This window comes from Gymnoscopelus microlampas (genome assembly GCF_963454915.1).
Source record: "Gymnoscopelus microlampas genome assembly, chromosome: 9".
NCBI classification, from domain to species: domain Eukaryota; kingdom Metazoa; phylum Chordata; class Actinopteri; order Myctophiformes; family Myctophidae; genus Gymnoscopelus; species Gymnoscopelus microlampas.
Genome location: NC_139946.1, coordinates 29,878,561 through 29,890,830, shown reverse-complemented (window position 1 = coordinate 29,890,830; position 12,270 = coordinate 29,878,561). Strand labels below are relative to the sequence as shown.

The following is a 12,270-nucleotide window of genomic DNA, read 5'->3' as shown; positions in this document are numbered from 1 at the left end:
TGTGAGCTTGTAGATCTGCTATTTCCGGGAAATCGTCGCACAGTGATGATGCCATTTTCTGTCGCGCCGCTACCAGCGTTGCCATGTTGGCTTATTATAAGCGACTATAAGGGGCTTCTTTTTCTGTGAAGTTTAGTTGCTTGTAAAAAATGGTAGTCGCAGGTTGCGGTTTTCTGGACTTGTTTCTAAAGTGTAGGCCTACTTCCTTATTTAGGCTTGCTTCCAATTGTTTTTTTTTGTTTAAACCAGTGGTTCTAAACAGTGGTGGCTTATCCAACGGGCTTGAGGTGCTGAAGCACAGGGCACCAACCTTGGGGCCAATAGGGGGGAACCAAACGGGGTGGGAAAAACCCCCAAAAAAGATGACATTTAGAAGCAGCGGCCCCCCGCTGAAAAAACGACCACACAAACAAAACCTGGCAACACTGGTTATGAGCTTGTAGATCTGCTATTTCCGGGACACCGTCGCACGGTGATGATGTCATTTTCCGTCGCACTGGTACTGCTGTTGTGGCCACACGTGTTGTCGTCACACAGAAGAAGTAAAGAAGAAACATGGCTGGTGGTTCCGTTTCACAACAGCTCGAGGATCTATTGAATCCGTTGCCCAAGTTCACGGACCCAGAGGACGACCAGGATGAAGAGACGAACGCCAAACTCGTCGACAAGTTTGATGACGATCATGAGGAAGATGAGGTGAGATTCACAACACCAGAGGGAGCGCCACAAATCACGTTCACCTAGATATGGCTCAAACAATGGGTTAAATTCATTCTACTGCTATGCCACTACAAAGTTCAAGTTGGAATGCCCTACCAAAAAGTGTGAATCCTAACGGTGCGTTTTAACAGCGGGCAACTCTGGGCGATGCCGGGCGATATCGCCCAAAAAGATAAAGAAAATCCATCTTTTGGACGATATCGCCCGGCTTCGCCCGATCGCCGGCTCTCATAGACTTTCTTTATATTTTGGGCAATATCGCCCGAGAATCGCCCAGTATTGCCCGCTGTTAAAACGCAGGGTTACTCTCCTTCAAAACCGCTCTAAAAGTGCACTTACAGGTGGCTGCAATTGGGAACTGGCCCCTGTAAATAGTCTAAGCCTATCACCAGAAAGGTGACCCCCCCCTCCCGAACTGTTTACATTACATATTTTTGCCAGATCCAAGGGGTCGGACTTACATGAGGCTTTGTATCTGTTTTCTCCATAAATGGTATGTCACTTTGTCCCCCGGCCCCAGCCCAAAAAGTCTGTCCCCCTTTCGTCATAGAAGGGACATAGAAGGGACACACGTCATGCGAAGCCCGGCCATTCAGATTTCAACCACTAGGGGTCTGGCAGTACCAGGTCTCCTGGTTCTAGTTCTTGTTCTCGTTGAACTCGTTTATATGATGTTTTTGCATAGTATTGTATATTATTGTTTGTCATTAAACGTTTCGATGAATTGAATACACGTGACATGAACCCCAATGGAAACGAGCCGTAGTGCTTACTTGGGTAAAATCCTTTTAGCATCCCTTTGTATAGTACTGTACTTTCTGTGTTTTTTTTGCAAACTGTTAATTAAGTATTCAATCAATCAGGTGGGCTTCGGCGCTCTGCGGAAGCAGAGCATGCTCCCCGACACAGACACCCGCTACCGAGGGAAGGCCGTCTCCCGTAAACAACTACTGATGGATGCTGGGGGGTCTGGAGAGGAGGAGGATGATGAGGATGAAGATGAGGAGGATGAAATAGAAGATGATGGCAGTGCTGCAGGGGATGAGGAGGATGGCAGTGGTGGTGGTGATGAGGAAGATGATCCTGATGATGAAAACGATGAGGAAGGCGGAGAATCTAAGGAAGCACAGGCTGTAAGATGCAATGGCGGAGCTGAGATGAAGACCTTGGTATCCAAGATGAGGAGCACTGACATCACCTTTCCCCAAGGGGCGGATCTCCACAAGTTGACAGAGGGAATGGATGATCTGGGTGAGAGTGAAAGTGGTGAAGAAAGTGAGAGTGGTGAGGAGAGTGAAGGTAACGACGGATCAGAGGAGGATGGGGAGGACGATAGTGGTGAGGACGAGGTAGCGGTGAGGACATTCTCAAAAGAGAAAGTGGACGTGGAGGTGGAGAAAGGGAAGGCTGTGAAGGACCAACTCGCTCTGTATGACCATCTCCTTGAGGGGCGAATCAAGATTCAGAAAGCTCTTCTGACGGCCAATCAGCTACCCCAGCCTCAGACTCTCCCTGAGTTCAAGAGCAGGGGTGGTGCTGAGTATGCGGGTGCATTAAAGAACAGTCACAAAGCCTTGAAGGGCCTCCAAAGGTCCTTATTGGAGCTTCAGGATCAGCTGCTATACCAAAACCCAGACACAAGATCTATTTCCCTGGGACAGACCTGGAGATCAAAATCCCAACATGAAGATGAGGTGTTGAGTGAAGATGAGATGGAGACCGTAGAAGAGGCTGGGCCTCCCAAGCGTAAACTGGAGATGGCAGAGTACCCAGACTTCATGGCCAAGCGCTTTGCCTCATTCCAGCCCTACCGCAACGCCACACTGCAGAAGTGGCATGATAAAACCAGACTGACCATGGGCAAGAGCAGTAAAGGTTTTGGGGCGTTTGAGAGGAATATTTTGACCCAGGTCGAGCAGGTGCTCATGGACAAAGAAAGACTGTTGCGACGCACCCAGACAAGGCGAACAGAGTTCAGAGTTCTGGGGAAACCGGAGACCACTGCCCCAGCCGTTGAGGCCTTCACAGAGGGCGAGGAGGCACAGCAACTGATGAAGGCCAACTCACACCTCAAAGACCTTGACGAGGACATCTTTGACGATGACGATTTTTACCACCAGCTGCTCAGAGAGCTCATCGAACGCAAGACGAGCGCGGCGGACCCCAACGACCAGGTGGCTATGGGCAGGCAGTGGTTAGCCATCCAGAAACTGCGCAGTAAGATCAAGAAGAAGGTGGACACTAAGGCTAGCAAGGGTCGCAAAGTCAGGTTCCACATCCACAGTAAACTGGTGAATTTCATGGCCCCCATTGACCACAGTTCAATGAACGATGATGCAAGAACTGAGTTGTATCGATGCCTTTTTGGTGGCAATGCCTCAGCACAGGTACAGGAGGAGAAACCTGATGTATGAGAGGATAGGGCAGCTGAAGCCTCATTTCTACTCTGTCGCACGACGGTGTCACTCACAAAAATAACTAACAACTTCAACATTTCTGGGGATGCTGCAGGACAGTGCGTTTGCCACATCTAGAAACGGCTGAAGTAAGGAGCCACATAGCAGGCTGCTGTAGGAGTGAAAACAGCATATAGATCGCTTGCTAATTATCCTCACACCAGGCGGTGTTGCTGTGGTCCATATTTTTGGTGCTCTGAATTCAGGAGACCGATGTGGACCGACACATGTTGCTTATTAATAATAAACACACTAAACATTTGTGATCAATTATGTTTCAAGTACCGTGGGTAAATATTTGTTTAGTAAAAAGCCATGTCGTTAAAAAGAAAACTTCTATAAAAGTACTGTACATTTAACCAGTGTCCTTATTTTTCTTCTCTTAAGTCTCTCAAGTGGTCATGCAAGACAAGTATCTCAACATGTGAAAATGCTTTGCATAAATTATTCTATATGAATAATTGACAAATGTGTTGCCCCATACACACACTTGGCTCATGGGTTTAATGTTATAACTGGAACTGACTCCCTTGCAAATCCTTAAAACAATCTTTCAGTAACAAACAAATCCAGAGAACTATCCTAAGGCAGGGGTTCCCAACCCTTTCCATGGCAAGAACCCACAAATAGCAATTGCCTCTGACTGCAGCCCCCCTACTGTGAAATGGCTTTAAAAATAAATAGCCGATAGACAAGCTCACAACGCAATACGTTGTGAATTGTAGATCTTTTTGAGCCATTTAACGGTTTAAACACCGTATGAACTGAATTTGAAATATATATTTTCTCCGGTATGCCCATTTCTCCTGTATACAGTACCACTTCTCTCGCTCTTTTTTTTTTCAAGGGATCATGTGTAACAGGACTTGCCCAAGAAGTTTCCCAGGTTATACATTATCTTGTAATAAATTGGGCTACTGGCAGTAAAAGATCTAATAAAATACAAAAGTACCATTTACAAGTGACAGAAATATCAATTCAATGAAACAAATGTATTTATTACCTGAGAACTTTGTCACAAGAGCATGTAGGCTGAAAGCAAACACCATACATGGAACATGTTCACATTGATTATACTGTAAAACAAACACTTTACAGTGGGATGCATTCTGTAATATGGCATGGCTATGACATTCAATGCATACTTTAAGTAGAACCTTAATACATTGCATCTAATTGTTGCAAACTGGTGGCAGAATATCAACACCAGATAGTATTTTCAAAATACCAATAACATTTTATGTCTTGAGGATGGTGGTTTTACTTGGAATAGCACAGGAATATACAGTATGTCATAGTTAAATGCAAAACAATCAGATGCTACACGGAATGGCCTCAAATGCAGGTAACAGTTTAATTTCTGTCTTTGGTGGTGTCATACAGCAAATGACTTGAGGTGAACAACGGTTGTTTGATTTGTTCTCTGCAAATTCAAATTGTCAGGGATTTACACACCAATACTGTCCGCAATAATACTGTACAAGACACCACCAAAACAAATACATCATTTTAAAGATGTAGACTTGATTACATATGTAATGATTTTTATAATATGAAAACTCAAGGTTCTGTTGATCAAGTGTACTCATCAGGGAAGGCAAGTGAATCTGAATGGAGTCTTAATGTAAATAAAGTAAGGACCTGCATTTACAGTAGACAGCACTTGCATTATCAGTGAATCAGTTGCAATATTTAAAGTAAAGGATAATATCCAATGATGTGAAATCTTGCTCAATGCCTCAATTCATCCTTCCATTTCAGTAGCACGGTTTCATCACAGACCAAAAAAAAGGACTTAAAGCAAAATTACACTTTGGTAGAGGTTTGGGGTTGTGTAGTTACCTTGCCACTATGTGACTACAAATATTGATGAGCCATCTTCAATAGATGCTTTGTTGATTAGAAATTCCAAAATGAATAGTCTTACATTGCGCAGCTAGCACAAACAAAGCATTTTCAGTCAATGTATTTTTTTATTTTTTTTTAAGTAAATGTTGATTTGACCATTTGAGGATTTAGATCCACGAATCATGTCCAGATCTTCCCATTTCAAATTGTATAAATCAACATGAAGTTGACATTTTTATTATTCAATTTCTTTCTTTCGTTTTCTGTTTTTTAAGCTGTCGGTTTTCTGCAGGAATACGCTTTGTTTGTTTTCCTTAGTGTGTTAAAAGAATAACTTTGAAACCTGTTTGACTGTGCAATGTAAGGAGTATTTTGGAATATCAATTTCTAATCAACAGAGGAATCACTGAAGATATCGGACCAATATTTGGAGTTGCATCATAGCAAGGTAAGTACACAACCCAAACCTCTACCAATGTGTGATTTTGCTTCAAGTGAAACAGTTTCACACTTTTCAATCACAGTGTATGAACTAAAAGTAAAAAAATAAAATTGCATACAACCGCTTCAAACAAGCTCCAAAAAATAAAAATAAAAGTGAACCATTTCCTTTCTTCTTTTTTGCAAGTTAATGTCTTCCAACTTGATATTCGTTACCCATAATTTGGCAGACATGCAGTAGGCAATGAGCTGTCCCTTTCTCCATTGAAGAGAGCCGGTGTAGTTCATTCAGATATATACTTTGTCATACCATGGTGTTGCGCACCAAAAATAGCAGATCTACAAGCTCACTCACAATGCATCGCGGTGCAATACACAGTGAGCATGTAGAACAGCTATTTTCAGTGCGTAGCACAGTTGAATGATGGAGTATAAATTAAGCATTAATGAGGTCGATTGCTGGAGTCTGTAGTTTGCGGCTTCTGGGCGGGTCCATAACCATTAAGGCAACCATTTAGCCGTTTGGTCAAACCACCATTAAGAATGTCCTGGATGTGCTGAACTATAAGGTTTATGGCAACTGTATTGAAAGAGATGTGAGCATACATTCAGTCATCAGAATGAACAAATAAATGTAAATATTAGACAATGTATTTAGTTAAATTAAGATAACGTTTTTTGTTGGTTGAGAAATTAAATCCCAAAACGGATATTTTGCTGTGACCATAATTTAGGTTTACTGAATTACTTCCTTAGCCTTGATAGCACAGTCACAGAATAGCAGTAAACACATAAGACAGTGTTGATTTGCTTTAATACTTTGCAGCCATTTTGTTCTAGGAACAACATGGTTGATCTGGGAAAGGCTCACCAGCAAATTGATAAAACACTCACCAAGGTTATCAGCTCCTCTGGGTATGATCACATCAGCATATTTCTTTGTCTAGACAGAGTGAACATAATTTTTTTTTTCTGTTGACCATGGATTAGCATGCAGACAGAATGGATCTGTGGTAACTGAAGAGGTACTCACTGGCAGACAGAACTCCTCAAAGGCAGGCTTGACAAAAGTTATGTACTGTGCAAGAACACTTTCCAAGTCCCGTCCTCGTTCGCTTATGTCCCGAAGCACTGCAAAATATAGGATATATAGGCCAGGTGTTATTATCTCAGTGGATCAATGTTAATTCAGTATCTCTTAAGGATGTGTTACACTTGCCACAAAATCATGACACATTACTCACCTCTGCGTGAGAGCCGCGTGTCCGCATCTGTGTCCACAAACAACTTCATCTGAAAGAAGTCGCGGACCTTCTGGCAATAGAACATCAGGATCCCCTCGAACAGAACCACATCTGCAGGGTACACAGTGACGGACTCCTTTTTCCTACCACATGGAAGACAATGTATGTAAAAGGACTTGCATAAAAATAAATACAATGAAATATGTCAACAGTGAAATAATAGTGACACTGTCTGCAAACGGATCAGAGAGTGACTCACCTGGAATGGGTAACAAAGTCATAGACAGGGATCTGTACTGTTTTGCCCTCCATGATGTTCCACATAGTTGTAACAATGAGATCATCATCAAAAGCATCTAGAGGGGGACAAAGAGCTCAAATCAGTCAAAGGTACTGCATGACTCTTTACTGGAGGCTGTTAGTATCAGAGTTTAGGGCACTGGTTCTCAACATGGGGACGGTAGACCCCCAGGGGTCCCAAGGGTCCCCAGCTAAACGATTGATAGTCGTGGACTCACAGGTCCATTTGTCTTAAATTGTTACGATTTTACCGTGTAGATTGGGGTCCCGTAGATTAAAATACCTTTCAAATTGGGGCCTGTAACCTAACTGGGGGTCCTTGAAATTAAAAGGGTTGAAAATCACTGGCATAGGGAAACTCCTGTGCACAGGATGTTGACTGCACCAGGCAGTGGGGATGCAGACTCACTAGTCACAACCTCCAGCAGGCTACACTTAAGTCTATGAAAGAAGAAGAATCGTGTTCTGTCCTTGACTACTGTCTATGTCACTAGAAAATAAAGAGGCCTAAATGAAAAGGAGTTTGACAAACAAGCTGATTAATTACATACGTACCTGGATGATCAAAGTTGAACTGCCCCTTGATTGCTTTGGCTTTCTGTTCAGGGGAGAGGACCCTATAGAAGCTGTCCAGGCTCAAGATGGCCACCTGGCGCTGGTGGTGGTCGATCTTGTTCTGTCCCAGCAGTTCCATGATCTTACTGCACACTGATGACTAGCAACAGATAAGTAACAAGATTATACAGGAGTTTAACAAAAAGTGCTTTTAAATAAATATACGTGTGTGTGTGTGTGTGTGTGTGTGTGTGTGTGTGTGTGTGTGTGTGTGTGTGTGTGTCACACACAGATTTTGGGAGGTGCGTTCAAAATAAAGTGCTTAAATAAAAACATTAAAACATCAAGACTTCAAGTACTGTAGTTGCAAATGAGAAACATAACAAAAGCAAGGCCACGCTGAATTTGATGTCAGAGGTTCTAGGGTTGCAACAGATCAGACTAATCGATTTAATTGATTAAAGAATAATTTATAATCAATAATTTAACAAAATAATCTGTTAATAACAGATCCCTATTTTATGTCATTATAGGCTAAAACTTACAAATGTGTTTTTTTAAAGTTTAAAAAATCATTTAAATAGCCGATCTACAAGCTCACAAGTCGCGATGTGACATGTTGTGAGCTGAAGTATTAGTGAAAAAATACTTGTTCCTTTACAAGCAGGTGCGTAGGCGTCAAAAACAGTAGGTAAGGTGAATCTGGAAAGATTATACCCGCACACTACCACTTGCAAGTTCAAGAGAACTTTATTACAGAAACGTTTCGGTCGTCTACACTCAACACAACCAAAACGTTGTTTCTGTAATAAACTTCTCTTGAACTTGCAAGTGGCAGTGTGCGGGTATAATCTTTTGTGAGCTTAAGTATAAAATAATGATTGAGTGATTAATCGATTCGTTGATAAAAAAAAAAGACTTAGGAAAATGCTTCTTAATTATTTGTGACCCCCCATGATAAACAAGTCTTCTAGGCATTTTTCGTTTTTTCATGTCATATGAAAGCAGGGAGTCATAGCTACAAATTGTAATATTTGCAAAATATTGCTTGTGCAGTTTAACCCACCAGTTTTCGAGATATGGCTTATAGAATGATGCCTTGTAGAGATTGATTTTCGTATCGATTATTTTATCAGTTACTTTTTTGATTAATCAAAAAAGTAACTGATAAAATAATCGATACGAAAATAATCGATGGTTGCAGCCCTAGTAAGCCCTTCTCACTGTCCTACATCACTGTAGGACAGTGAGAAGGGCCTTGCCTGACGATGCCTGATCAGAATCTAGCTTACATTGCTCTATTGCTTTCTCCATTTCCTCCTGATCACTCTCAGGTTGGAAACAATGGTAATAAACGCTATGGTGACTCATCATGTAGGTCAGGATAATACTGATTCTGATAAATTAACTGTTCCCTGTAGCCCTTTGGGGTAGTTACACACACAGCCAGTCACGCATATCGTTTTATTTGACCAAAGCACAACCCATCCACACCAATATGACATATTTTTGAGCCACTTCTTCTCAGGACACAGTGATGTGCTTGTCCATTATTTTACCATCCACATCAGGTGTAGAGTACGTAGGGGTGCATCAAACTAATTGATGTAGTCGATTTTAATAAAGACAATCGATTTTTTTGGGGTACATTTTTTTAATTGAGCTTTTCTTTCTTTCAAATGTTTTTTTTTAAATAGCAAAAAGCTGATGTGAGCTCGTAGAACGGCTATTTTCACAAGTATAAAATAGGGCTCAAGTTAATCAGACTTATCAATGTAGTTGATTATGAAAACAAAAATATTTTTGTTGATTCGTTGATATATAAAAAAATACAAATGATCACAGAAAACCCACTTCTAGATTATTCAATTAATGGAAAAGGGTAATCGATAGAATAATCGCTAAGAAAATAATCGATAGTTGCTACCCTAAAAGTAGGCCTACATGGATGTGTCAGCCTTGGCATACAATAACACGTGTCATAGTATGGCAACAGTGGCAACAGTGGCAGGACTCATGAGCTCACAGGATGATTTAACCTCGCCTTAGTGTCATCACCATGGCTGTACTTAAGCCGTGACCTTGAGGCCCATGACGGAGTAAGCTACGTGTCTGCAAATGGAGCTAGTGGCCACAGCTGTTTTCTAAGTTGAAATGAACACGGTCAATTTGATTTGATCAGAATCAATTAACATCAATGCCGGCAATATTCGGTTAAAAAACAGGTTACGTTGATAGAGAAGCTGTACAAAAACCTAGAAAACCATTGGTTTGGACCCTGCTGACTGGTGTACTCCTATTCTACTGTAGTCTAATAACTGGTCCTTTGCCAACAAAATAGCTCTTTGAGGATCCAACCAACTTCTGTGTAATGGCTGATTCAGCACTCTGACCTTCCAATAACTGCATTTTTAGTCGTGACTTTGCATTTTCATCCAAGCGCAAGACATGCAAAAAGTCACTGTGTATCTGTTAAACAGACAGACAGACAGACAGACAGACAGACAGCCAGCACAAAGACAAAAGTTAAGCTGTACAATTAACAGGTGGCTCTATTAACAGTTACACAGGCAGGTGTTGTGTGTTGTGTGGTGGTGGTGAGGGGGGGGGGGGGGGAGGGGGACATAAACAGGAAGTCTAACCTACACACAGCTGGTGGAACAAAACTCATGTTTCCTTTAATGGAGAGGCAAACTACCATTATACTGTCACATCATGTCATGGTAAAAGTTACCCAAACAAAACCAGCCCATAGTCTCATACTGTCTGTAGGCTCATAAATGGTGGCGTCAATATTTACTAAAAAATTGAGTTATGGAGTGAAAGAGACTGTATATGCTGATTATGCCGTTACAAAAATATGTGACTCACTTAACTATCCTATGTTACACAATAAACAAAGTGTGTGTGCACACACACAGCTGTAGAAATGATGATGGTACAGTATTGATGATTATGCATAGTATAATATAGCTGCATTGGTGTCATCTACATGAGTTCATGATGAAGACTAGGATGAAAAGGATGTCGCATAGTGAAATCAGAAAATCATTATGGTACACTACTAGTAGGCCAATGCGAGGACTTTTACAAAATGCGTACTTGTATAGTCTGGTCATTGTCTTTTCAATTGACCAGTGGCCAGTGGGGGGCAACTGAATTGGACAGGTATAAATATCTTTATAGGTCTGTTATGTTGTCTATAGCCTAATTCGATCCATTCCAGACTACGCATTAGATAAACTAGTAGGCTATTGGTCAACAATGGAGTACCATTTTGAGCCAATATTCATGTACCGTATGTTATTTTGCCTGGTTATGCGTATGCTAATATTTATTTATTTTCAGGGGGGGGGGGGGGTCACGAACTCCCAGTTCGTCAGTTGCCAGCGCTGCACAGCTGAGGTTTATTCAGTATTGATTGAAGTGGTTAGTGGTTAATGACACATCTTTGACTCAGATGATCATTATTACCACCTCTTGTGAACTCCTGAACTTCACAGTTGTAGAAATTCTTATTGACGGAGTCTCGAGTCTGTGAGTGGGCTTAAAAAAATAATACACGCCAACACCACTGATCCTCTAAAATATATATCTTAAAAAATAAACTATTATTGGCAGGCTAGGCCTCCTCCTACTACTGCTACACCTCATCCAAATGATCTGGTCTTTTGTAGTCAAACTGATAATATAATTAAGAACACAATGGAGTTGATATTTGCCAGAGGGCGTGTGAAGGCAAAATGTGTCACATTGAAATAGCAAAATATATTCCTTCAAAATCCACCATATAAACTAATCTGAATATAGGCTACAGCCGTTTGGAGACAGTTTACACACGAATAAATAATAAATAAATAATCACTAAAAGGATAAAAAATAAATAATATAAAATGCAACCTTGCCACTGGCAGATCCTCCCGCAACGCCGATGAGAAACGGCTGCCGGTTGTCATGCTGCTGATTTTCGGCTTGGTCATCTGGCTTTGTGTCGCTGTCTCCTGCCATGCTTCATCTGTCTGGACTCTGGATGGATGCAGCCGCTCTGCTGCGACGCTATGCGCTCTAAAGGGCGCACGGGGGCGCGTGTGTTCCGACACGCGCTCCTCCCATCCCATCTGATGATGATGATGATGACGATTATGCTTGATAATAATACTATGGCTAATAACGACGATTGCTTCAAAAACAGAAAATCCGAGCCCTGAAACATGACTGTCATATCATGACAGTCATGGATGAACTTCAACCTGGTGTTTGCACTTTCTCCATATACAGGCCCGTTACCCGTACATCTACATAAACGTTCAAATTTCAAATATAAAGTGCTGTCCCCATGGCAACGTGGATGTTACAATTCACTTCGGGTGAGTATAAGTACCCGTGTCTTCCGTATTGTTCAATAAAAAAGCCTTGTAATCCGATCGGTGGCCATTTTCTCAAAGAGTTATAATGTATCAGAGTGCAATACACCTCCTAAGCGATGGGGTCGCGTAGTTGTAAGCATATGGCGAAATACGGAGAAAATGGCCACCGATTGGATTCAAAGGATTTGTATTGAACAATACGGAAAATACGGGTACTTCTGAGAGCCCGTACAGAATTGTAACATCCGTGGCCATGGAATAAGTACTTTATATTTAAAATCTGAACGTTTATGTAGATAAACGTTCATGGCGAAGAAAATCCCAGGTTAATTTGTATTC

General features: G+C 41.5%; 2 protein-coding genes across 2 annotated transcripts; one reads left to right on the top strand and one right to left on the bottom strand.

Annotated features, from left to right (window-relative positions):
- Positions 1-511: 511 nt before the first annotated feature.
- Positions 512-3,529, top strand: aatf (apoptosis antagonizing transcription factor). The gene is made up of 2 exons (XM_084067173.1): positions 512-696; positions 1,584-3,529. Exons 1-2 carry the CDS (start codon positions 556-558, stop codon positions 3,132-3,134), a joined length of 1,692 nt encoding a protein of 563 aa, XP_083923299.1. The 5' UTR covers positions 512-555; the 3' UTR covers positions 3,135-3,529.
- Positions 3,530-4,856: 1,327 nt separating this feature from the next.
- On the bottom strand, positions 4,857-11,593 carry LOC311052524 (uridine-cytidine kinase 2-A-like). Its single transcript, XM_084067512.1, has 7 exons — positions 11,465-11,593; positions 7,565-7,724; positions 6,969-7,065; positions 6,710-6,852; positions 6,499-6,596; positions 6,360-6,408; positions 4,857-6,045 (listed from the first exon to the last, which is right to left on the bottom strand). The coding sequence occupies exons 1-7, from the start codon at positions 11,570-11,572 to the stop codon at positions 5,909-5,911; spliced, it is 792 nt and encodes a 263-aa protein (XP_083923638.1). The 5' UTR covers positions 11,573-11,593; the 3' UTR covers positions 4,857-5,908.
- Positions 11,594-12,270: the final 677 nt, after the last annotated feature.

Excerpts from the sequence above, each read along its gene's own strand:
- LOC311052524 (XM_084067512.1), bottom strand. The coding sequence starts at position 11,572 with ATGGCAGGAGACAGCGACACAAAGCCAGATGACCAAGCCGAAAATCAG. Across the intron at positions 7,725-11,464 it reads GAGGATCTGCCAGTGGCAAG|TCATCAGTGTGCAGTAAGAT; the intron begins GTTGCATTTTAT and ends ATCTGTTGCTAG. Across the intron at positions 6,046-6,359 it reads CAGAGGAGCTGATAACCTTG|TTGCCATAAACCTTATAGTT; the intron begins GTGAGTGTTTTA and ends CTTTCAATACAG.
- aatf (XM_084067173.1), top strand. The coding sequence starts at position 556 with ATGGCTGGTGGTTCCGTTTCACAACAGCTCGAGGATCTATTGAATCCG. Across the intron at positions 697-1,583 it reads ACGATCATGAGGAAGATGAG|GTGGGCTTCGGCGCTCTGCG; the intron begins GTGAGATTCACA and ends TCAATCAATCAG.